General features: G+C 35.3%; 1 protein-coding gene across 10 annotated transcripts in view; it reads left to right on the top strand.

Moving 5' to 3' along the window:
* LOC123512843 (UDP-N-acetylhexosamine pyrophosphorylase-like) overlaps positions 1 to 20,315 on the top strand; it is a 36,128-nt gene extending 15,813 nt beyond the window's left edge. For 6 of the 10 annotated variants that reach the window (XM_045269490.1, XM_045269509.1, XM_045269473.1 and 3 more), the window contains 10 exons: positions 1 to 186; positions 760 to 984; positions 1,655 to 1,829; positions 2,280 to 2,439; positions 2,917 to 2,919; positions 5,723 to 5,863; positions 6,417 to 6,602; positions 9,545 to 9,577; positions 14,234 to 14,296; positions 16,735 to 20,315. The exon at positions 1 to 186 is cut by the window's left edge and continues 2 nt beyond it. In XM_045269490.1, coding sequence (XP_045125425.1) covers positions 1 to 186; positions 760 to 984; positions 1,655 to 1,829; positions 2,280 to 2,439; positions 2,917 to 2,919; positions 5,723 to 5,863; positions 6,417 to 6,602; positions 9,545 to 9,577; positions 14,234 to 14,296; positions 16,735 to 16,888 — 1,326 coding nt within the window. In that variant the 3' untranslated portion in view covers positions 16,889 to 20,315. The remainder of the gene's footprint in view (positions 187 to 759; positions 985 to 1,654; positions 1,830 to 2,279; positions 2,440 to 2,916; positions 2,920 to 5,722; positions 5,864 to 6,416; positions 6,603 to 9,544; positions 9,578 to 14,233; positions 14,297 to 16,734) is intronic. The other 4 variants (XM_045269481.1, XM_045269533.1, XM_045269539.1 and 1 more) reach the window with 4 other exon arrangements.
* The last annotated feature ends 7,185 nt before the right edge of the window (positions 20,316 to 27,500 follow it).

Raw genomic sequence — 27,500 nt, 5'->3', positions numbered from 1 at the left:
CTGCGTGAGGTGAGCGAGGGGCGTGTGGCGGTGCTGCTGCTGGCGGGTGGGCAGGGCACTCGGCTGGGTGTGGACTACCCCAAGGGGATGTACGATGTGAAGCTGCCCTCCGGAAAGACTCTGTACCAGCTGCAGGCCGAGAGACTCCTGAGACTGCAACGACTGGCTGCTGACAAGTTTGGCAAGGTGTGTGTGTGTGTGTGTGTTTTGGTATCTATTTTTTTTCTCCTGTTTGTTGTTAATGAATGGTGTGCGTTTATGTGTTTGTGTGTGTTGTATATTGCAGGGTTTCAATGGGGCTCATAGTGTCCTGTCCCATATCTATTTTTATATCTAACTTTTCCTTAAATTTATGCACATATTTTGCTACTACAGTGTCTCTAATCACATCCAAACTCATGTAAAAATGTGACTCAGTACTGAAGGGGTTAAATGCCCTCTCCTCAATACCCCATAAACCTGATCTTTAAACGCCCTTTCCTCAATACCCTGTAAACCTAATCTGTAATTGTCCCCTCCTACTCTTTAAAAACTCTAAATAAATGTCCCTTACTGTCTTTAAAACCTCCAAGTAAATGTGCTTCCCTGACTGTAAAATCCCAAAGTAAATGTCCTTTCGTGACCGTAAAATCCCTAAGTAAATATCCTTTCGTGACTGTAAAATCAAGTAAATGTCCCCCCTACCCTGCAAAGCCTCTAAGTAAATGTCCCCTCCTGCCATGTAGAACCTCTAAATAAACACGCTGTCCTTATCCCCAGTGTGGTGACATCCCGTGGTACATCATGACATCAGAGCACACGAAGGAGCCCACCATGGACTTCTTCGCAAGGAACCACTACTTTGGCCTGGAGAAGGAGAACCTGGTGGTGTTTGAGCAGGGGATGCTTCCGTGCTTCACCTTTGACGGCAAGATTATTCTGGAGGGGCCTAGCAAGATTGCCCGTGCCCCTGATGGCAATGGAGGGCTCTACAGGGCCTTGAGGGTGAGTCTGGGTTCCTTAGGGTGGCTTAGAGTGGCTGTAGGTGGCTTAGAGTGGCTTTTTTTCTCTCTCATCTTAAATACTCCAAAAACACACTTACGTAACATTTTTCCCATATAAATAACATCTAACACAGAAATACACACTAGGCTAACATTTTCTTGCTATAAATAACATTAACACTAAAGAACGCTCAGTAACAAACAGTAAAACACACTAAACAACATTTTCTCATATAAAAAAAGAGTAAGCTAACATTTTCTCGCTATAAATAACATCAAACATCTAAAAAAAAAACACTAACACAATTAAACACACTGAACACAACAATTTCTCCCTATAAATAAAAAAATAGAAAAACACTAAGGTAACATTTTCCCACTATAAACATCATCTAACATAAAAAATGCTCAATAACAATCAATAAAACACACTAACCATAACATTTTCTCATGTAATAAAAAAGTAAGCTAATATTTTCTCCTCTTAATAACATCTAACACAATAAAACACACTTAGCATAACATTTTCTCTTATTAATAACATCAAACACCCAAAAAAACACACTGCAACACAATAAAACACACTAAACACAACATTTTCTCCTACAAATAAAAATGAACACTAAGCTAACATTTTCTCGTAACACATCCATTTATTTTCCATTCGGCAGGAGAAGAATGTTTTGGAGGACATGGAGCGACGTGGCATTCAGTACATCCACGTGTACTGCGTTGACAACATTCTAGTCAAGATGGCGGATCCTATCTTCATCGGGTACTGCCTCTCCAAGGGGGCCGACTGTGGTGCTAAGGTTGTCGAGAAGGCCTTCCCCACTGAGGCTGTTGGTAAGTGGCTCTCATTTTGGATGTAGTGTTTTGATTTGCTATTAAACTATTGGTGTTACTCATCCCAATACCCCTGTACTTGCACTAATACCCATTATTCACTCATTTTCCCTTCAAATTTAAACTGCAGGGTCTTATCTTTTATCCAAACACACCATTGTAAACCCAGAGCCCATTATTCACCCATTGTTTCCTTCAAATCTAAACTGCAGGGTCTTATCTCTCACCCAAACACACCATTGTAAACCCCATAGCCCCATCATTCACCCATTGTCTCATTAATTAAACTGCTGGGTCCTGTCTTACCCAAACACCCCCATTGTAAACCCCAGAGCCCCATCACTTAACTTATTTTCTCCCACACCATAGTAAATGAAAAGCCCATCACTCACTTGCCTCCTGCACCATAGTAAACCCAGGAGCCCGTCACTTACCCATCGTCTTCCGCAGGTGTGGTGTGCAAAGTGGACGGCATTCATCAGGTAGTGGAGTACTCTGAAATCACTCTCAAGACAGCACAGAAGAGAAATCCAGATGGCCGCCTAACCTTCTCTGCCGGCAACATCTGCAACCATTACTTCACCACCGAGTTCCTGAAAAAAGTTGTGCTGTGAGTGTTTTTGCTGTGTTTTTGCTGTGTATTTTGGTGTGTGTGTGTATGATAGTGCGTGTTGTGAAGATTGGGGTTTGTTAGTGCGTGTGTGTGTGTGTGTGTGTGTGTGTGTGTGTGTGTGTGTGTGTGTGTGTGTGTGTGTGTGTGTGTTGAAAATATGTGTTTTGATGTGTTTGTGTGTGTGTAAGTGTTGTGAAGTTTGGTGTGTATATATGTGTGTGTGTGTGTGTGTATGAATTTGGATGTGTTTTGATGTGTTTGGTGTGAGAGAGAGAGAGAGAGAGAGAGAGAGAGAATTTTGTTGGTTTAGTGTGTGTGAATGTAAGCATAAAAAAAATCCATATATCTACTTTTAAGGGACATATTACTAATCTATTTACTATTTTAAGTGACTATTTTTAAAACACCTTAATAATTACTACTGTTTATATTGACAACACTAATTTCTCTTTTCTTTTTTTTTCGCCGCGGCAGCAAGTGAGTACTGAGACGGGTGTGTGGCTTGGGGTGGGGGTGTGTGTGTTTTGGGGTGTATTTTGGGGTGTAGCGATGGTGTTTTTCTGTGTTTTAATGTACTTACAATCCCCGTTTTTCTTTTCTTTTCTTTTTTTTTTAAGGTAGGTGGGTGTGTGTGTTTTGAGGTGTAGTGGTGGTGTAGTGGTGTTTTTCTGTGTTTTAATGTTGTTAGAATTTGTGTCTTTATTTTTTCTTTCTCCATGTGTGTGTGTGTATTTACCTAGTTGTATTTACCTAGTTGTAGTTTTACAGGGCCTGGGCTTTATGCTCGTGTGGTCCCGTCTCCATATCTACACTTACCCAATTTTTCTTTTAAACTATGTACACTCTTTGCTGACACCACTTCCTCACTCAAACTGTTCCAAGTCTCAACACATCTTTGCGGGAAACTAAATTTTTTAACATCTCTCAGACATCGTCCCTTCCTTAGTTTCTTACTATGCGATCTTGTGCTTCTAAAGTCATATTCTTTTCTCAGGATCAGTTTCTCATTATCCACTTCATCTATTCCATTAATCAATTTATAAACTTGTATCAGATCCTCTCTCTCTTCTCTGCTCCAAGGTTGGTAGATCCATAGCCTTTAGTCTCTCCTCATATGTCATCCCTTTAAATTCTGGAACCATTCTTGTAGCCATTTTTTGTAGTCTCTCTAATTTTCTTATGTGTTTCTTTTTATGGGGAGTCCACACAACTCCTGCATATTTCAATCTAGGTCTTATTTTAGTACTTATCAATTTCTTCATCATTTCCTTGTCCATATAGTGAAATGCTACTCCAATATTCCTTAGCAAATTATACGTCTCTCTGAAAATTCTATCAATATGGCTTACCGGTGTGTGTGTGTGTGTGTTTCACTGTTTGATCTGCTGCAGTCTCTGACGAGACAGCCAGAAGTTACCCTACGGAACGAGCTCAGAGCTCATTATTTCCGATCTTGGGATAGGCCTGAGACCAGGCACACACCACACACCGGGACAAGAAGGTCACAACTTCTCGATTTACATCCCGTACCTACTCATTGCTAGGTGAACAGCACCTACACGTCAAAGGAGACACACCCAAATATCTCCACCCGGCCGGGGAATCGAACCCCGGTCCTCTGGCTTGTGAAGCCAGCGCTCTAACCACTGAGCTACCGGGTGTCTACTGGTGGTGTTTTTAATGGTGTTTTATCTGTTTTAATGTAGATACTTGTAGAATTGATATTTTTTACTTTTCTCTTCATTTTTTTCTACAGTTTCTGTGTGTGTGTGTGTGTGTGTGTGTGTGTGTGTGTGTGTGTGTGTGTGTGTGTGTTTGGGGTTTATTAAGGGTATTCCTGGGTTTATTTATTTATTTATTTATTGTATATAGTACGTATTGTAAAATTTATTCATTTATTTATTTATTTTATTGATGTGACAGTGTACATGTGTGTATATAGTATTTGGGGTGTATTAAGGTTTTATTTGTGTATTTATTTGCTTATCTTTCTTTTATCTTATCTATCTATTCATTTTTCATTGATTTTGTATATTTTTTTGGCCTTAGTGTTCACAGCAAGTTTATTTATTCCTTTATTTTTATTTCATTTTATTTGTATTGTTATTATTAGTTACTTATTTATTTTGATTCTATTTTATTCTTATTTTTTTTTCTTATATTTATTTTTGTGTGTGTGAGTGTACCTGCTTGTGTGTTTCTGAGGGGTGTGTTGTGTTGCAGCTTGTGTGTGTTGCTAGTGTTTGGTGTGGTGTGGTGTGGAAAAAAATAGGTATAAGATGTGAATATAAAGAGATTGAGGAAGTAAAACAAAATTAATATAAAGAAAACTAATTGGGGTAGATAATAGATAGATAAAAATTAAACTAAGTGAGGTTTGAAAATTAATTAGTTGGGGTTAAGAAATATTGGGTGTAAAATGAAAAAAATGAAAATAAGTGAAATAGACAGATAATCCAAAAGTAAGATAAAATTAAACTAAAAATAAGTGAGATGAAAACAACTAAATTATTAAAAAAGTGAAGGGAATAAATAAAAGTAGAAATAAATGGAGTGAAGAATGAATAGATCAATAAATTAGGTTGGAAAAGTAAGAAAAAAATTATATAGTAAAAAAAAAAAGTAAATAAACAAAAGTTGAAGTAATGTCTGTCTGAACAGGGACTATGAAAAAAAGAAAAGAATAAAATAGAATAAATAGATAAAATATAAATAAAAACATGAAGTAATGAAAGTTTGAACCATTAGAGCGACTCTGAAAAAAAGAAAAGAAGAAAAAGAATAATAGATAATGTAGAGCTAAAGAATAAATAGATAGATAAATAAAACACAAAGTAATGAAAGTTTGAACCATTAGAGCGACTCTGAAAAAAAAAGAAAAAAAAATAATAGATAACTTAAAGCAAAACATAAATAAATAGATAAATAAATAAATAAAACACAAATTAATGAAAGTTTGAAATGTTACAATGTCTATAAGAAAAAAAGAAAAAAAAAGAAAATTAATATCTATAAAAAAAAAAAAAAAAAAATTGATATAGAAGAACAAAACAAGAGGTACTGATTGTTTTGAAGGAAAGGTACTGATTGTTTTGAGCGAGAGGTAAATTAATATAGAAGAATAAACGAGAGGTACTGATTGTTTTGAAGGAAAGGTAATAATTGTTTTGAAGGAGAGGTAAATTAATATAGAAGAATAAAACAAGAGGTACTGATTGTTTTGAAGGAAAGGTAATAATTGTTTTGAGCGAGAGATACTGATTGTTTTGGACGGTTACAGTGACTACGAGACGAGCATGATGCACCATGTGGCCAAGAAGAAGATCCCGGCGGTGACCAACGAGGGCAAGACCGTCAAGCCCGACAAACCAAACGGCATCAAGATGGAGAAGTTTGTGTTTGACGTGTTCCAGTTCTCAAAGTGAGTGGTGGTGATGTTGGTGGTGATGTTGTTCTATTTTTTATTTATTTATTATTGTTTATTTATTTATTTATTATTTTTGAAGTGATGTATGAGTCGTTGTTTTAGTGGTGGTGGTGTGGTGGTGGTGATGATGTTCTATTTTCATTTATTTATTTTTTGTAGTGATGTATTAGCTGGTTTTAGTGGTGGTGGTGGTGGTGGTGGTGGTGATGTTCTAGTTTTATTTATTTATTTTTTGTAGTGATGTTTTAGCTGTTGTTTTAGTGATTGTGGTGGTGATGGTGGCAGTGGTGATGTTGTTATATTTTTATTTAGTAGTAGTAGTAGTAGTAGTAGTAGTAGTAGTAGTAGTAGTAGTAACAATACAGAACAATGTATTTACACCTTTAACCAGTAGTAATAGTAGTAGTAGTAGTAGTAGTAGTAGAGAACAGTTTATTTATATCTCTCTTTATCATTTATTATCCTCATGTCTTAAATCCTAAACAGAAAAAGAGAAGAAGAAAAAGAAAAAAAACTGACCTCTTACCTCCTCCCCCCACCCCCACAGCACACTGGCAGTCTGGGAGGTGATTCGCGAGGACGAGTTTGCGCCGCTGAAGAACGGAGATGGCGCTGAGAAGGATACACCCACCACCTGCCGCCACGCCCTCTTCTCCCTCCACCACCGCTACCTCCTCAACGCTGGCGGCACCCTGGTGGACTCCGAGGGTGAGCCGCTGCCCCTCATTCCCAGGTGAGGCTCGGCACAGCTTAGGTTAGGTTAGGTGGTAATGGTGGTGGTGGTGATTTTTAGTGTTGTGTTTGATATTGGAATTTTTTCTCTCTCTCTCTCTCTCTCTCTCTCTCTCTCTCTCTCTCTCTCTCTCTCTCTCTCTATTTCTTTATTTCTTGTTTTTTTCTTATTTCTTTTTTTTTTTTTCTTTTTTCTCATTTCTTTTTTCTTTTCTATTTTCTTTTTTCTTTTTCCTTTTTTTTTGCTTTTCTTCCTTTTTCTTTTTTCCTTTTTTTTTTCCTTTTTTTTCTTTTACTTTTTTTTTTTTGTTCTCCTCCTCCTCCTCCTCCTCCTCTTTTTTACATTACAGGTATCAACTAAAGAATTATAAGATTTTTCCCTTTTTTTTTTTTCAATATTACAGGTGTGTAGTGAATGATGGAAGATTTCACAAGTGTCATCATGTTATTTGTTGACGTTACAGGTTATATATTGCAGGTTTTATATTACAATAACTCTCTAACCCTCTCCCTGCAAGACAACACAGCAGGAGCAGCAGAAGCAATGCCTGAAGACTCATAGTAAACAGAAGATGAATACTGTGAATGAATGATCTTAATTGTTACCCCTGGAAAAAAAGTAAAGGCTAAAAATGACAGAGTGTTATATGAGCAGTAGCTTGTTAGTGGAGCTTCCCCTGCAATGACACACTTACCACCAGAAGAATACAGTTTGCAGTTTTTTCTCAGTTTAGTGGCTGGTTGTGGCTGCAGGACAAGTAAAGATGTCTGTCTCACCCGTTTAGAAGTTTGTGCTTGTTAGAATATAGTGTGTGTGTGTGTGTGTGTGTGTGTGTGTGTGTGTGTGTGTGTGTGTGTGTGTGTGTTCACCTAGTTGTATTTACCTAGTTGTATAGTTGTAATTGATCACGGTCATCTTCTGGTCACCTAGCCAGCCTTCCCCATTATGGAGTGAACTCAGAGCTCATAGACTGATCTTCAGGTAGGACTGAGACCACAACACACTCCACACACCAGGAAAGTGAGGCCACAACCCCTTGAGTTACATCACATACCTACTTGCTGCTGGGTGAACAGACCATTAAGACATTAAGAGCCTCGCCAAGCCTGGGACTCGAACCCCAGGCCATCTCAGTTATGAGCCGAGCGTGCTAACCACTACACTACGGGTGTGTGTGTGTGTGTGTGTGTGTGTGTGTGTGTGTGTGTGTGTGTGTTTAGTGGAGTTTTCTTATGTTTTTTTTAACTAAACTTTTTTTTTTGAATGCCATCTATTATATGTGTACTGTATGTGTGTTTGTGTTTCCTTATTAACTTAACTTTTTTTGAGTGGCATTTAAATTTGAATCTTTACCTTCTTATTTGACTCTTTTGTCTATTTAATTATTACTTTCTATGTGTGTGGAAGAAGGCAGCAAGAACACAAAAGTCAAAATAAAACTAGAATAATAATAACGTTAATGTTTTGGTAAAGGATAAATAAGATAAAGAAAATGAAAGAGAAATGTTTTAAAATTTGTATGTAAATATTTTGTTCCCCTTGTATGTGAAAACCTCATTCCTTTCTATTATTTGCCTGATTATTTATTTTATTTGGGTTTGAGTTTATTTTATTTTGGTTTGAGTCATTGTTGTCTTCCTTCACCCACAGCAGAGTGTTTAATGAGAGTTTGACATGTTTGCCTCCCTGCTGTGTTGCAATCATTCTCTTTTTCCTATATCATTTTTGACATAGTGTAGTAGTAGTATTTTTTTGATGATATATTACAAACAGCTGTGTGATTTTTATTAATTTTCAGCTTATATTTTGCATCCCTCAAAATAGTGAATGCTTTTATAAACATTAATTTCTTTTTATATTTGTTACATGATATACCAGTGCATTTTCTAAGCCTCCAAACCACAGGCAGCTTGAACAAGATAGAAATGTGTTACTGTTATTGTTTTTAGTTTAGTGTGTGTATCCCTAAGACTGTTCACTGCTTGTATAAACCTTGCATTGTACATCACACTTCTATACACTATTACACTAGTAGATCATACACTATTAGTGCCACACCACCCTCGTCACTTCACCACACACCACACAGATGAGATATGCACCAAGCCTCACCAATCCACATCATACCCTTGTGTAGTGACAGTGACATATCCATACAGCCCTATACCCCACACCCTGGTCATCACACCCTACCATACACTTTTCTTTCTTTTTTAATGCAAGAGGGAAACTAACCAAGGGAAACAAAGTAAAGAAAAAAATGGCTCACTTTAAATGCAAGTTCCCTAAAAGATTGGAAAGCATTAAGGTGTGTGTAGGTGTGTGTGTAGGCGTAGAGAGGGATAAAGAATGCCTAAACACCATCACTCATGATTTAGAATTGAAAAGAGAGAAAAGAAAGACTCCTACACCAGCCTATACCTTTTACTTTTGACCTGTTTAGAGACCAGCACCCCAGTGAACATTTTTTTTTTTTTTTTTTAATAATTTTTGTTGCCCATGGCCAGTTCCTCATCCTACATAAAACAAAAAGAAAGAAAAATCACAAACACCATCATAGCACACACCAAATACCCTGTTCACACCACACCCTAGCCAGCACACCCTAGCACACACCACACAGTCTCCAGGGTGTGTGTAGGTGTGTGTAGGCAAGAGAGAGGAGTATATAATGCCTCATTTGAACACAGCTACCCAAAACACCATTATAGCACACACCAAACACCCTGTATACCCAAACACACACCACAGTCTCTAGGGTGTGTGTAGGTAGTGGAGAGGAATATACAATGCCTCATTTGAACACAGCTACCCAAAACACCATTATAACACACACCAAACACACCAAGCAGTTTTTCATGGTGTGTGTGTAGGTGTGTGTAGGCAAGATTGGTGAGCCTGCAGTAGCAAGAACAGGTTTATTAATGAAGTGTGTGTTATAGGCCAGAGGAGAAGGCTGTACCAGTGACGGAGAGGTATGTAATGACCTGCGACCTGCGTGTGAGTGTGTCTTGGTGACTTGGGACCTGGGACTGTCTACTGTCTACTGTTTACTGTTTACTCTACATGACCTGTCTCTCACTGACCCCCTCGCTAAGGTTGCCGCAAGTCCACCCTGTGTGTTCTGTGTGTTGTGTTAAGGTGTTGTGTGTGTTGTTGTTTGGTTGACATTTTGGTGATGTGTTTCTTAGATTTTCATATTATTTTTGTTTAAAGTTTGAATTGTTTTGGTCAGTCATAATTGATGCTAAAAATATTAATGTTTTATACAATCCATTAATTTTTGTTGTGTTGATGAAAATGTATATTGGGGAAGACAGGAATTTTCATAAAAGTGTCAATTTATCAACCAAATAATCCCTTTGAAAAAAAAAAAAACTTGGCTACAAATTTCCATAAAAGGACAATGAAATAAATAGATAAATACACACACACACACACACACACACACACACACACACACACACACACACACACACACACACACACACACACACACACACACATGAAGCACCACAAAGCAACTTGTGGCAACCACACACCAAACTGGCTTACCTCTCTGGGCCTGGCTGTGGTTGTGGGGCGCGGCTTGACTGGTACCCTTTGAACTTCACCAGACCGGGGTTTGGTGGGGGTGGGGGGTGAGGCACAGACTGGACTGGGATGCCAAACAGAGGACTGGTGACACTTTTAACTGGTTTTCCTGAGTGCCCAGCCTGTATCCTTGACTGTTCCCTCCCCAGGACTGTTTCCCAAGGCCATTGAGATTATTATTATTATTATTATTATTATTATTATTATTATTATTATTATTATTTATTTTATTTTTTATTTATTTATTTATTTTTTTTTTTTTGTGGGTGTTTTCCAGTTAGTAGTGTGAAATATTCTGACCATGAAACTTCCTTTAGAAATCTTGTTCGTTCATTTCTTTTGTATTATTTTAAATGTTTGCTGTAATGGTAATTCTTTGTTATGCTATCATTATACTCATGAAACTCTTGGTAATTTCATTAGAGCATGTTAAACTACTAGAACTATGAAAACACCTTTGAAAACCTCAACTTTCACTAGAACCATGAAAACACCTTTGAAAACCTCAATAACTTTCACTAGAACTATGAAAACATCCTTGAAAACCCCAACAACTTCCAAACACCCTTAAGAACCCCAATAACTTGTACTAGACCCATGAAAAACACCTTTTGAACCCCAGGAACTTCCAAACACCCTTGTGAACACCAATAACTTCCACTAGACCCCAGTAAAACCCCAAACGTCAAAGGATTAAGGCCTCGGGGAACACCAGCACTGTTTCATTACATCTGTTGTGTCTGTCTGTCTGTTTGGCATTGCAAGAGGTGTGGTTATATTTTCTGTTCTGTTTACCGGCCTGTAACCTGCACTGTGGTGGTGGTGTGGTGTTGTGGTGGTGTGTGGTGTTTGGTTATTGACTTCATCTTTTTTTTTTTTTATTTTATTATTATTATTATTATTATTATTATTATTATTATTATTATTATTATTATTCAGGATTCTAATTTGGATTTTTTTGTGTCTTTTTGAATGTTGATTTTGATTTTTCTTTTTTCTTTTTTTTTTTTTTTGTCTGGATTTTGTCTTGATTTATTTTGAATTTTGTGATTTTTTTTATTTATTTATTTATTATTGTTATTATTCAGGGTTCTCATTTGGATTTTTGTTTGTTTTTTTAGTGTTATTTTTTTTTTCTTCTTTTCTTTTTGTCAGTGGATTTTGTCTTGATTTATTTTGAATTTTGTGGTGTTTTTTTATTTACTTTGGTTTGTTGTGGATATTTTTTTTATTTATTTAGGTTTTTTCAAGAATTCTTTTTTATATTCCCTTTTTATTTCTTTTTAGTTTTTTCAAGATTTCTTTTGGGATTTTTTTATTTATTTCTGAGATAATGGATTTCTGTCAGATTTTAATGGATTTCAATGGATTTTGCTGGATTTCTCTAAGATTTTGATGGATTTCTCTTGGGTTCTAATGGTTTTTAATGGATTTTGTTGGATTTCTCTTAAGATTTCAATGGATTTCTCTTGGATTTTTGTAGATTTTTCTGGATTTTGATGGATTTTTTCTAGATTGTAATGGATTTCTCTGGATTTGGATGAATTTCTTCAGATTTTTATAGGTTTTGATGGATTTCTCTGGATTTTGATAGACCACTCTTGGATTTTACTTGGATTCGTGATTATTTTCTGGATTTCTCTTGGATTTCATTGGATTTGTCCGGATTACTACAACTGCGGCTCCTGTCTTGACTCCTGACGTTCTGTCCTTACTGTAAATCTGTTTTTTTTTTTTTTCACCTCATAACCCCTTCAGTACCATGACACATTTTCATATTCATGCTGGTGACTATTTGGTGATTCTACACAGCTTTAGAAACTTATGTGAAAGATTAAAATAGTAAAGACTGGCCATTAATCTTCTGATCCCCATAGATCCTTCCTAAATTCAATAAAATCGTTCATCCTGCTTACTATTTGGTGATTCTATACAGCTTCAGAAACTCCTGTGGTGATTAAAATAGTAAAGACTGTTACCATTAATCTTCTCAATAAAATGGCCTAATCATGAATGAAACTTGCATTTCCATATTCATTCTGCTTACTATTTGGTGATTATTTTCAGCTTCAGAAATTTATGTTGGGGATTGAAATAGTGAAGACTCTGGCCATTAATCTTATGATCCCCATAGACTCTTCCTAATGTAAATAATATAGTTTAATCATACTCAAAACTCATGGTGAAAATGTGTTCCAGTACTGAAGGAGTTAAATCAGTAATATGTCTATTTAATTGTTTTTCAGTTCATTTTTATCTTGGTTTCTTTCTTCTAATCTAAAATTTTAATGTTGTGAGAAATTGTTATATTTTTTTTCTGTCTGAGTTATTAGTTGTATTATTTATCTGTCTCAGTTTCCATTGTTTTTTTGTTTACTTTGTTATTTTTCCCCTGTACAGCACTTCTCACATTTGTAGATTTAGATTTTATTGTAGATTTTATGTTTTATTTCTAATTTCTCCTTATTCTCTTTTTTTACTTCAGTCTATTTTTTTTTTCTTGTACAGCACTTCTTTGCATTCTGTATATTTATTTGTACTTTTCTCTGTTTTGTTTGGTTTTATTTAGTTTGTAGTTACTTTAGTAGTTTGTAGTGTGTAAAGTACTTACTCATTTATCCTTTTACTTTTAATACATAAGTTAATTTTCTATAATTTCATACTTTATATATATATATTTCCTTAACCCCTTGAGTACCATGACGTGTTTTTATATTCATTCTGGTTACTATTTGATGATTTTACGCAGCTTGAGAAACTCATGTGAGGGATTAAAATAGTGAAGACTGTGGCCATTAATCTTCTGACCTTCATAGACCCTTCCTAATGTCAATAAAATCCCCTCAAAACATGGCAAACTATCTTAAAATGCACTAAAAAATGCCAAACTGTCTTAAAATGTCCTCAAAACATGTGACTGTCTTAAAAAAAATGCCTCCAAAACATAAGTCTCCATATTCATCCTACTTACTATTTGGTGATTTTCTACAGCTTCAGAAACTCATGTGGGGGATTAAAATAGTGAAAACTGTGGCCATTAATCTTCTCACCTCCATAGACCCTTCCTAATGTCAATAAAATGGTCTAATCGTACACAAACCTCATGATAATAATGCGTCCCAGTACTGAAGGGGTTAACTATCCATATTGTTGTATATTTTCTTAACCATATACTTTTTATCTTTTTTTTTTCTTTCTGTGTGTATGTTTCCCTTATAGATTTAAGATAGTATAGTTTTATTCACAGATCTTTTCATTAAAAGACTCTAAGCTTGTTTCCCAATGCACTTGAAACCTTTGGCACTGTTTGGCTTTCAATCTTCATTAATATTTTGCTGCCAAGTGCATTTTTTTCCTTACTGTTTTGCCATTCACCAAGCCGGCTTCATCTTTGCCTGCCATTTCTTTATATATAATTTTTATGCATTTATAACTATCTTTAGACGTAGTTTTTTTTATATATAGGCAGTTTTTTATAGTTTTCTCTAAGTATTTATTTATATTTTTTCCTTTCTATATAGTTTTTGTTTTTATTGTCTTAAGTTTTAGCATTCACTTCTCCTTTTTTTTCCTTATATAGGCTTTTATTAGTATTTTTTAGGACTTCTTCAGTTTTTAGCATTTTTAAGCATTTTTTCATTATATTTTAGTATTTTTGAGCAGGCTTCACTTGTTTTAGTAATTTTATCTGACCACTTATTCTGAACATTTTTGGCTTTTTTTTATTTTTAGCATTTTTTGAGCAGGCTTCTTTTATTGTTTAGCATTTATTACCAGGCTTCACTTGTTAAAGCATTCTTACCAGGTTTCACTTATTTTTTTTTTTTAGCATTTTTTTTTTTGCAGGCTTCTATCATTTTAGCATTTTGTTAGCAGACTTTTATTTTTCTAGCATTTTTTAGTCTCTGTTCCTTTTAGCATTTCTTTTAGCTTCTCTCCTTTTAGCAGTTTTTTTTTAGCTGCTTTGTTTGTGTTAGCATTTTTTATCCTTCCCACCATTCCTGACCCCCTCTCACCCTCTCCCCATCCCTCCTTAGCCCTGCCGCTGCCCCCAAATGTCCCACTGAAAATGCAAACACCGAATTCAATAATAACTACGCGTAAGTATTTAATTCCTCTTTCTGTCCATCCGTCTGTCCGTCTCTCGCGCCTTATGGGTTTGGTGGTAGTGGTTTGTTTGTTTGTTTGTTTTTATTGATGGTGGTACAGTTTGTTTGGGTCTTGTTTTCATTGAAGGGCTATTTTTATTTTTTTTTATTTATTTATTTATTTTTTTTTTTTGTGGTGATGGTGGTAGTTGCATTACAAAAGTTTATGTATTTGTGGTGGTAAGCTATTGTGGTGTTGATCTCCTTGCTAAATCTTTAATTCTTGTGGTGGTGGTGGTGGTGGTGGTCTGTCTTTATTCTAATCTAAATACGCCTTAATTTCTCATAATTAGTAGTAGTGGTGGTGGTGGTGGTGGTGATGTTGCGCTGTGATTTTTTTATCTGATTATGAAAGCTTTATTTGTGGTGACGGCAATACTTTCTCCTACCACAGCTTGCATGGTGAACTGCAGTGAAAAGAACATGATTTTCCTACCACACGCTGCGTTACTGTGGTGGTAGCGTGGTAGAGGGAAATTTGTAATGATTTTCCGTATCGCGGCTTAATAAAATGACTGCAATTTCCTACAGCAGCTTGATTTGATATGGTGGTAATGGTGAGCTTAGAATGGTGCCATGATTTCACTGTTACAGCTTGATGGTGGTGGTGGTGGTGATGAAATTAATTGATATTCACCATTGCAGCTTTACTTAATCATGATGGTGATAGTGAAAATTTATCTGTATGATCATGTGTTCTTTTATGCATAGTTAATTGTTTTCTTGTTCTTCTATTCATTCATACATACATACATAAAAGAAGAAATACATTACAAGCTTAACTAAACTAAATTTTGTATAAATAACACACACACACACACACACTGGATCTTCTTTGTTTTAACTCACACACTTAATAATTCCTTATCATTTATTTATATATTTATTTATTTTTCTTATCTTTTGCTTGTGTTTTTCAAGGCTTTTACAATGATCTTAATATTTTCTTTTGTTGATTTATTTTTGCTTAAGTATGAATATATTTTGCTAACCTGCTTGTGTGTGTGTGTGTGTGCGCATGAACTTGCATATATGCTTACATATATAATTTTTGCATGCTTTAATTTATTCTGCCTTTTTATGTTTGTATTTGTTTACTCAGAAATCTGTATTTGTTTATGTTCAGATTTCTTTCTTTTTATGATTGCTTATTTGTATTTTAAACTTTCATTGTCTTGGTTTCATTGTTTTCATTGTTGTCTTTCCATTGATATCAAAATAACTGGGTTCTAATGATTGCTTTTTGCTTTTTTTTTTTTTTTTATTTATTTTATTTATATATTTGTAGTCTTCATTACTCGCCTCATTGATATATTTTGGTATTCCTGGTGACATATTTTTCATTGCTTCTCATTTACGTAAACATGATATATACTCCTTTTTAATTGTAACTTCATGATCTTAATTTACTCACCAATACAACACATTTCTAATAAACAATATGGTACTTGTGCAATTCACCTTTTTATGTATTCTTTTTTTAATCCCTTCAGTACCATGACACATTTCTATATTCATTCTGCTTACTAATTGGTGGTTTTATACAGCTTCAGAAACTCATGGAGGATTAGAATAGTGTAGACGGTGGCCATCAATCTTTAGACCTCCATACTGCCTTCTTAATATCAATAAAATAATCCAATCAAACCAAAAACTCATGGTAAAAAGTGTCCCAGTACTGAAGAGGTTAATAATAGAATCAAGTAGTCTTTATGATTGTACAAGAAAAATGTAAATATCAGTATAGTTTTCTCATATTCCTAAGGTAATATTATGTTTAGAACAGCTTTTAATTGAGCTTATGTTTGTAATGATTCTTTCTTATAAATATCTCATGAATTAATTTGCCTTTATATGTATTTATTTAGTTTGTTGGAAAAGTGGTTTGATTCACTTCTCAGAACTTGATTTATTGATGATTCACTGGGCATTGCATCTCAGAACTTGATTTATTGGTGATTCATTGAACAGTGCATTTTAGAACTTGATTTGTTGGTGATTCATTGAACATTGCTTCTCAGAACTTGATTTATTGGTAATTCATTGATGTTATAATGTGTTGCCTATAGTTTAAGGTATAAGCACAAATGCTTCAGGATATACATATGGATGAGATTACACACACAAAACAAACTAAGAAATCTGAACAAAAGAACATACCAAACACACACAAACTCACACACATAAGTAAAAAAGAACAAAATATACCAAACACACACACACACACAAAAAAAAAAAACACACACTCACAACACCCCCAAAAAAAAAGAAAAGCAAGGAAAAAAAAAAGAAAGAAAGAAAGAAAGAAAACAATACTCACACATACACACAAACACCATAGCCTCACCACCACCACCATTACCTCTCACCTCTCCCTCTTTCCCCAACAGTCAAAAGGAGCTACGATGGGATGAGTGCCCAGTGGTTGTGGAGATCTCCCCGCTGGTGTCTTACGCTGGGGAGGGACTGGACAAGCTGGTTGGGAATAAGAAGTTTACCTGTCCACTCAGCATTAACGAACCCACACAGAAGATTGAGGTGTAGGTGTGGTGTGGTGGACAACTGGAAGGAGAGAGGGAGAGGGTAGAGAAAGAAAAGTCAAGGAAATGAAATAAAGAAGAGAGGGAAAGGGTAAAAAATTAGAAGGCAAGAAATCAAGCAAAGAGAGGGAAAGGATGAGAAAATGAAGGTAGAAGAAGGAAAGTTAAGGAAATGAGGCAAAGGAGAGATGAAGAGGGTGAAAAATTGAAGATAGGGAAGGAAACGATAAGAAAATGAGGGAGAAAAGAAAAAGGATGATAAAAAAAAGGATAGAGACAGTGAAAGATGATAAGAAGGGTCAAGGAAAATGAAGGAGAAAAGAAAAAGAGTGAGAAAAAAGGATGAAGGCAGTGAAAGATGATGAGAATATTGACACAGAGAGAGAAAAAGAATTATGTGATACTCTTGTGGTGGCTGAGAGAAGGAAGTGTGGCTGGGGACCTGAAGTGTGTGGTGTAGGGTCTCTTGGATTACTTTGGGACACTTTAAGCGATTGAAATGTACTTAAGTGAATTTAGAACACTTTAGCATACTTTTATGGTATTGCTAGTGTGTTGAAGTGTTCTTAGTTGATTTTAGGACACTTTACCACACTTTTATAGTATTGGCAGGGTATTGAAATGTCTTTAAATAATTCTAGGATACTTTTAGCACATTTGATATTGGTAGAGAATTAAAATGTGTGGCTTAGCATACTTTACGATACTTTATGATATCAGTCATGTATTAAAGTGTTCTTAAGTAATTTTAGGACACTTCAGCACACTTTTTTGGGGCAGTGAAGTGAAGTGTGTTTAGAATCGGACACTAATAATGTTTGGGAAGGACTGTCTGTTTAGGTGTGAGTGTCCAGGATTCTAGATAACACTTTAGGACACTTTACTGAATGGTTAAAATGGATTGATGTATCCTTAAGTAACCCTAGGACACTGCAGGATACTCTAGAATACTTTTGGATGTTTGAAGATTTTTTTGAGTGTTTCTAATGGTTTGAAATGTCCTAAGTAATCCAAACACACTGCAGGAATTTTTGGAACACTTTTGGACATTTGGGAACTTTTTTGAGTGTTTATAATGGCTTCAAGTGTCCTTTAGTAATCCAAACACACTGCAGGATATTTTAGAACAGTTTTTGATACTTGTGGTGAACTGAACTGTACTTATTTCATCATCAGGACACATCAGAATGCTTGTGGTAAAGAGACATGTACTTAACAGAACATAACATCTTCAATACCGAGACAGATTTTTACCTTGATCATTAGGTACAATTTGACGATTATACTTGCATTAGGAAGGGTCTGTGGAGGTCAAAATATTAATGGCCAGAGTCTTCCCTATTCTAATCCCATCTCATGTTTCGGAAGCTGTATAAAATTGTCAATGTAATAACCAGAATGAAAATGTGTCCTGGTACTGAAGGGGTACATCAGTCCTAGCACACTTCAGGAGCCTCGGACACACTTCTGGACATTTGTGGGAGACTCGCAGTGAACTGAAGTGTACTTATTCTGCCGCAAGACACTTCAGTATGTTTTCTCAATACTTATTACATCTGTATCTTGTTTGGGAAGGTTTACGATGTGTTTTAATGCCTTTGTGTGCATGTGTGTGTGTGTGTGTGTGTGTGTGTGTGTGTGTGTGTGTGTTTGCATTATTACACACTTTATTTTTTAAGTGTTGGCAAACTGTGTATATTTGATTCCAATCCTTTTTTCTCTTTTTTTCTCTTTCATTTAAAATTTTTTTTTTTTTTATTTCATCCAATAAGTTTGTTCCTTTTTACATTATGATTATTTTTTAATCTGATTAGTTTGGCTTTCAATACCATGTGTGCTTGTATATGTGTGTATGTACGTGTTTTAGAATGTACGTTTGTGTATGTGCATCTGTGTGTATGTGTGTGTGTATGTATGTGTGTGCGCATCTGCTACACCCGAACACTTTTATATTCCGCACGCACATGAAATACACACACCTAATTCTTGGATTCTCACTCGTAACACTGTAGCAGATGCACACACACACATGCACACACACACCCTCCCCCTCCCTTCCCTCCCCTTACAAACAGTCCCCCTATACAGATATATTTTCATAGTCACCCCTTATGTCAACGAAATGCATTATTGGGTTCATAACTGCTCAATTTTGTAAAGTTTCCCCCCTCTTCCATCATCAACTAAAGCAAGGTGTTTTTTGTAATGTTTTCTGTATCCTCATCTTTTCTTTTCTTGATTTTTTTTCTTTATTTCCATCCCTCCCTCTTTTTTTCCCTTTTTTTTCCTTTTTCTTGATAAAGTTGCGACAAATTGTAGTTTTTAATTTTTCTGTATCATTTCTTTCCTTTTAGTTTTTTTTTGTTTCCCTTTCTCACTATTTTTTCACTTTCTTTTCTCATAAACTTGTGACAAATTTAGTTTTTTTTTTATATAAGTTTTTTTGTATTTTGTCTAGGTATTTTTCCTTTGTATAGTTTGCCTTTTGTTTCCATTCCTCCCTTTTTTCCTTTGCAGTTTTGTATAATGCTCTTCCTGAACTAAAGTGACAAATTGTAGCCTTTATAGATCTGTGTATATGTTCATTGTTTTTTTTCCTTATCAAATTTCCCTTTCCTTACATTTCCTCCTCTTTTCTCCTCCAAATGAACTAAAATTACAAATAGTTTTATCGACTTCTGTATTCACTCTTCTTCTTTTACCCCCATTAATCTAGTTTTCCTTTGTTTTCTTTTCATTCTTTTCTCATTTCTGTTTCTTTTTTCTGTAAATAAACAAAATTGACAATTATTTTCACCAATTTCTATATTCATTCATCTCTTTTTGCCCCTTTTATCCAGTTTCCCCTTGTTTTCATTACATTATTTCTTCATTTCCCTGTTTTCCTGTCCCTTTTTCTCTAAATAAACTAAAAACATGGTTATTTTCATTCATTTCTATATTCATTCATCTCTTTTTGCCCCTTTTATCTAGTTTCCCTTTGCTTTGATTCCATTTCCCTGTTTCCCTCTCTTTTTTTCCCCAAATAAACTAAAATGGCAACTATTTTCACCAATTACTATATTCAATCATCTTTTTTTCCTCTTTTTCATCGTTTCTCTATATTTTCCCTTTTTTTTTATCTTTTCTTTATTTTTATTCCATCCTGAACACTTGTCCCTGTTTCTGTGAGCCCCTGTTTCCCCTGTTTCCCCCCCAATGTTGCTTTAGCCTTCTTGATAATTCGGGTTTCAAGATTCAAGGTTTTTCAAGGTGCAATATTACCTGGCTGTCTTGCTTTTGTGATCTGCTCTCTATCTGTACAGTGTGGGATAGAAGTCATGTACAATATATTTTTTTTCCTCCGCGTGATTTTTGTGTATTTCCTCGATGTTTCCGTTTGTAAATCTGGTGTTTGTTTTCCTGATTGTACTATTAAACTACTACTTCAACTATTTTTCTTCTTCTACCCTCCCCTACTAGCTAAGGATTTGTTTTTTCTTGTACTATTAAACTATTACTATTTTTCTTCTATCGTCATTACTAGGTTTTTTATTTCCTTATAAAACTACTACTACTACTACTACTACTACTATTTCTTCTACCCTCACCTACAAACGAAGGATTTTTTTTCTTGTTCTATTAGACTATTACTATTTTTCTTCTATCTTCATTACTAGCTAAGTTTTTTCTTTATTTCCTTATTAATCTACTACTACTACTATTTCTTCTTCTATCCTTACCTACTACCTAAGGATTTTTTTTCTTATTGTACTATTAAACTACTACTAGTACTATTTTCTTATATCTTTACTACCAGCTGTTTTTTTTTTATTTTCTTATCAACTACTACTACTACTACTACTACTACTACTATTTTCTATCCTCATTACTAAGGCATTTTTTTCTTATTATACTACTACTACTACTACTACTACTACTACTACTACTACTACTACTACTACTACTATTTCTTCTATCCTCTCTACCCTTGTTATATCCCTCAGAAGATTTTAGTACCTCCAACTTATCCTATCCTGAGTTTTGTTCAGGATATCCTAGTTACATTCCTTAAGACACATTAGGACTTCCATCATATCTTCCTTCAGTCTTGTCCTGCCCTTGATTACTGACCTTATCCTATTTTATCCTTCACTATCCTTATGTATATCCTTCAGGACATTTCATTACCTCACAAATCTTTTTTTTTTCCTTTCTTTCTTTTTTACTTTAGCTTCAGTATGTATTGTTTCTGGTAATTCATTTTTTTTTTCCTTCTTCACTTTTCTCTGCATCCTCCACTAGACTCCTTAATCCCATCCTGTTCTATCCTCACATATCCTACATTGCCTTGGTCATATTTCTTAGGACACTTCCGTACCTCCATTATATTCCCTTTCAATCCTATCCTTACCCTATTGTCCTATACTACCCTTGCCATATATTTCAGGACACTTTAATACCTCCTTCAAATTTCCTCTCAATCGTATCCTTCCGCTGAAAACAAATCCTCTCCTGTCACATCCTACTACTCTGGTCATATTTCTTAGGACTCTCCAGCTATGTACCTCCATCAAATTTCTTCTCAGTCCTATCATTATCCTGTTAATTTAGCCTTTCTTATCCTATTATGTCCTATACTACCCTTCTCTTATTTTTTAGGACACTTCAGAACCTTCATTATATTCCCTCTTCATCCCATCATGACCCTGAAAACTCAACCTATTCTATCCTATCCTATCCTATACTGCCTTGGTCATATCTCTTAGGACACATAATACCTCCTTCAGATTCCCTCTTCATCCCATCGTGACCCTGAAAACTTAACCTCTTCTATCCTATCCTATCCTATGCTATCCAATTCTACACTATCCTAACATCCTTCACAACTCTTCAGGATCTCCACCAGATCTAGAAATCGTTTGCGGAATTAAATTACATCGGAAACGAGAAAAATACACACAAGATTTTAGTGGTTGGAGAGAATTAAATTAAGATTATGATAGATGAATAAATAAAATAAGACATGATTATTGGGAAAAAAGGAAGAGAAATAATTAAATAAACTGATTATTGGTATTAAAATAGTAATATAATGAAGCGTTATTTACTATTGTTCATGTATTTTTGCCTCACACTGTCCTCGCATTGTTACTACAGCAGTGTGGTGTGTCGCAGGGACGGCCTCCTCTCTGATTCTCTAAAAACGGAGAGAAGGAAGAATTTATATGGTTAGTGTTCTGATGTATATTTTTTTCCTAATTTTTTTTTTTTTGGCTTGATTCTTTTATACATATACTATTTCTTGTTTGGGTCGAAATGTGATTTTTTTTTTTTTTAATGTGTATATATCTGTTATAATTTTATTTCTTGATTTTTTTTTTTTTAATTTCACATTTGTATTGATTTCATAAGCAGCTGTGTATGATTTTTTGACACACACACACACACACACACACACACACACACACACACACACACACACACACACACACACACACACACACACACTTCCATTGTAATAAAGTATGAAACATGACTGAATAATAATAGCGACATGACACAAAACATCTAAATGCCATAAAGAAATGATACAATGCATTTTATTTTGTACATCTTAAAGGAACCACACTTTAGTCCAGTGAACCTGATTTTTGTATTGCCTTAAAGATTATATACATTCTCTATTTTTTGTCATAATGTAAAGTTTTATAATAACCACACAAGAACAACAATAATACTACACAATGATAATATAAATGCAATAATAGACATGAAATCCAAAACTTATGTATGTATTATTATTATTATTATTATTATTATTATTATTATTATTATTATTATTATTATTATTATTATTATATTTTAATTGTTATGAAGTGAACATTGCTTTACATATTTTAAAAGTAAGCCTATTATAAGATGGCAGAAAAATGAAATGTTATCAGTGTTTTATGAAATATGTTATGTTTGATGAGAAGAAATTAGGTTTTATTAGTTACATTTATTGTTTTCTATATGGATATTTTAGTATTTTGTTTTTATATAGTATATTAACTTAATGAATGGACTGAGACAAAATAATAAGAGAATATGAAGGATTTAATAAAGGTGTTTTGTCGATTATTAGCAAATGTTTCCTTTAAACCATTGTGGACCAAAGGAGAAAAGAAAGGCAATTAAGTTTCTTCTTCATTAATTTCCTACCTAAAGTGGTGTTTGTTTCACACACACACACACACACACACACAGGACAATTACATTTTTTTTTTTTTTTTTTTTTTTTTTGGCCATCACCCTGGCATGCATATCTAGTAGGCGATTTTTTATTTTATTTATTTATTTTTTTGTTTCCTTATATATATATATATATATATATATATATATATATATATATATATATATATATATATATATATATATATATATATATATATATATATATATATATATATATATATATATATATATATATATATATATATATATATATATATATATATATATATATATATATATATATATATATATATTTATTTAATTTAAGATTTTTTGTAATTTTTTTTTTTTTTTTACATTTTATTTATTTTCAAATATTAACATTATGTATACATCACACTCAGACTTTCATACATACCTATCTCAAACTATTGTCCTTTGTCAGGGCATGGGGAAGGGAGGGATAGCATAATCACACAGCGTGATTACGTAGCATCACTACGTGTTGCATATACACATGAAAGGGAAAACATTGACATCACATCACGCAAGAGTGAAATCGTATACATTTTCATACTTTTATTTACATATATATATATATATATATATATATATATATATATATATATATATATATATATATATATATATTTAACAAATATTTACAGAGTGCAAAAAAGTTATACACATAAACCACAACTGATTAAATTGGCCTCAGTCAGGTAAATCATCAGTTTATCGCATATCACCCAGAAGGGTGATATGCGTCAACGGGAGGCCTCAACGCCGGCAATACGCCGCCAAGGGTCGTCTCTCCTCACGATAACACTCTGGTGGGAAGGTGTTGGTGATGTAGGGGAGCATGTGGGTGGGGAGCGTGCACCCCATCCTGAGGCGTGCGAGGACCACTTCCTCCCGCCTTTTAGGGCGATTGGAGGAGGCCCACTCGCCCAGGATGGGTTTGACGGTGTGGAGGTGGAGGTTGCCCCAGTGACTCTGCCACAGGAGTTTTGCTGATGATTTAACAACTGAGAGACATGACTGCAGAAGTGCAGATCCCGGCGGAGGTTCCACGCTCCCTCGAGCTCTGCAGCAGACCGAGCTAGCATGTCAACCTGTTCATTCCCGCGTATATTAGGATGTCCAGGCAACCAAACCAGTGAGAAGGATTTACGACATGAATTCAACTTATTAATGATGTTGCCCTGCATGGATTTCATTAGTATCCGTGCGGCCGGACTTTAATGCCTGAAGGGCTGACAGAGTCCGAAAAAAATGATAATTGAATTATAAAGTGAATTTAAAGCATACTCTACGGCTTTGTCAATAGCAAAAATTTCAGCAGAAAACGCCGATGTATGAGTAGGCAGTCGGAACCTGAGGGCACATTCACACGACCTTACACCACCACACCAATATGTAGCCGGCTTCCCACCCGCCGTCCGCCCACCACCGACTGTGGTTAAGCTCAGAACACACACACACACACACACACACATTAGTCAGTTCAGTTTTGGAGTCAACACCACACCAAACACGTTACGGTATCCTGCTAGTCACCGCCCTATTCCCTACCCGTCATGGAGTCGGACCCGCCGGACCGCCGCCGCCAGGACGCCGACCACCGCCATGCTCCGCCCATCCTGCCCTGGCCACGCTGACACCCTGACACTTCCACTGACACATATAGCGTAATACATCGGGTTTTCTGTGTGTTTCTAAGTGTTTTGGAGACTGTGGGTGTAGGAGGAGGTGGATGGGAAAGAGATGGAGGGGAGAGGATTAGTGTTTGGGGGAGGGGAGGGGAGGGAGAGGCAACCAACAAACGTGCAAAAAAAACATTTCAGCACCAGGTAATATTTGGTTCCTTTCTATTTATGGAGTTGATATTGTTTTGATATCTGATTTCTTATTAGCAAGGTATAGTGAGTTTTGAGAGATGATAAGATCGAGTGTAGCTGTGTATTTTGTTTATCGAAAATGACATAAAAAGTTACTTTATAAATTTATAACTCTTTTAATTAGCGTTTCTAGGATTGTTTTAGGGCTTCATATAAAACTAGAAAAATATGAAAAACATGATGCAAGTAATAATATTTCATGAAATCAAGTCTATCTATTCGTATTTTTCAAATTAACGTAATTATGGAGCCGAAGACAAAAACATTATTTTCTTTATGCGACAAGACATTCACGTTTTCTTTACTCCGATGGAAAGCGAAAATTTTTGTCATTCATAAAATATAATATAAACCTATCTGGCTTCGTTTTCTTTCTGGATATTATAATGTTTTTGTGATGCCGTTGGCGAGAATTGGAGTCACTTCAGCCGATCCTGCGCTGTTATTGCTGGACCCGGTAAGCTTTTTATATTTTGTAAGAGAGTTAAACTTTGTGTAGCGTCAAAAAGTGTAGTACATTTCAGTCTGGGTGCTTTCTTTCTTCTGGCGATTTTCAAAATGAATTGCGTTACGTAAATATCGTAAATATGCGGCCCCAGAGGAACACCCCACCATCCTCTCTCCCGCTCTGCAAGTGAGTGTTTGGCTGAACCCTTTTGTGTCTCCAGACTCAGAGAGTGAAGGAAAGCCAGAATTAACCTTGTAAATAGATAAACAAGCAACTAAAGTGAGTTAAATAAGGTGATGGATATGTGCCCATTCATAGCCCCCACCAACCCACCAAGACAGCCTCAGACCCAAACACAGACGGTCCCTCCTCCCTCCCCAGTGTCTTTTTCGTTCATATTTACATGAAATTCCAGGATTTACGCTCATTTCCACAAATTCAAAGATGAAATTAATAAATTGTTGTTGTAGGAGGAAGAAATAAGGAATGGAAGAATGTGAGAGTTAAGTGGTGGTAATAGTAATAACAGCAGTACTTGTTAGTTGTTATTGTAGTAGTATTGTTATCTTCATTAAGTGTGTGCATGTTTGTAAAGCTTGCTTATATGGCATTAGAACAGTATATACACTCTTAATTCTTAAAATCCAGTGTCAGTTCAGCTACCTAGTAGAGTCCTTTTGTTTTTAGTTGAATTTTATCCGCCCATGTCCAACCTCGAAGAATATACAGTATACAAACAAGTCTACTCTAGTAATAATTTAAAAGAGATTGCTATTAGAGTAACATTGATACTACTGCATTGCTTATCTTTTATCTATATTCATAATAACAGCAACAATATAAACACCGTTAGGTACGTCAGGTATAAGGCAGTGTGAATCCTTCAAGTGGGTGGAGCTTCTAAACCTTAGTCAAAAAGAAGCAAAAGGAATGATAGAAAAACTTGGTACACCAAAAAGAAAAATAAACACAAAATTAACCACATACTTAGCACCATCTGTAATAAAGAAATGACAGAAGACAAAGATTAACGCAGGCACAATCACGAATAATACGTGTAACTATCCAAATAACAGAGAATGCCACATGACGGCTTTTTGAGCCCCTCCTTGGGATTCAAAACGCATTTGACCTCTGGTATTTGGATCGTTACATATGAAGGCGGCATAACAAAAATATAAACGAAAATAAGCACAAAATCAACTAATATATGCGCCGTCAGCCTTCCCAAGGGTGTCAAGGGGCCGCTGATTGATGTATGGCGGCACAACACAGACCCACTTCTCTGAGTGAGGCTGGACTCGGTGTGTGCGTATGGGCGGGGCACTCCTTTTCCTCCCAGGTTCCCCGGGCACAGGAAAACACTGTTGTTCCTCCTTTGCGTGTATTTGCATACAAATTCTAAGCTTGTAGTGGCGAGAGGCGAGGAAGCAGTGCGAGACTATAATAGTCCCGTCCAGCTACCTCACCATCTCACATACACGAACTTAAACTCAACACCTGCTGAACTAGACGCTCGTAACACTGAACGCACACATAAACCCGAATCCAACAACACCCAAACCACACGCTAGTAACAATTTATACAAGAATGGACAGGTGACAAAGATTAACATAGACACAAATATAAGGAAGAGGCGGAAACTCTGTGGCATATGACATTGATTGATTGATTGATTGATACATTTATTGTTGAATTAATAAAGAAATACAACAAAGGAGGAGGATGGACCTTGCGCATGACAAAAATATGAGGAAAAATAAGCACAAAATTGAACAACACATGTAAAAGAAAATACATATGACATAAAGATTAATGAAGAAGCAGCATGACAAGAGATAAAAAGAAAAATATATAAATAAAAGTAAATAAAATAAGCACAAAATCAAACAACATATTTAACACTCCCCGGAATAAAGAAAGCACACAGAAGACATAAAGATTAACGCAGACACGAATAATGAAAGGGCATGACAAAAAAGATAAAAGAAAGTAAGCACAAAATTAACCAGTATAATTAACAGCACCTGTAATAAAGAAAGGATGGATAACAAAGATTAACGTTGAA

Source organism: Portunus trituberculatus, chromosome 4 (assembly GCF_017591435.1).
Source record: "Portunus trituberculatus isolate SZX2019 chromosome 4, ASM1759143v1, whole genome shotgun sequence".
NCBI classification, from domain to species: domain Eukaryota; kingdom Metazoa; phylum Arthropoda; class Malacostraca; order Decapoda; family Portunidae; genus Portunus; species Portunus trituberculatus.
Note: the sequence above shows the minus strand (reverse complement) of the source record. Positions and strands in the feature narration are given on the sequence as shown.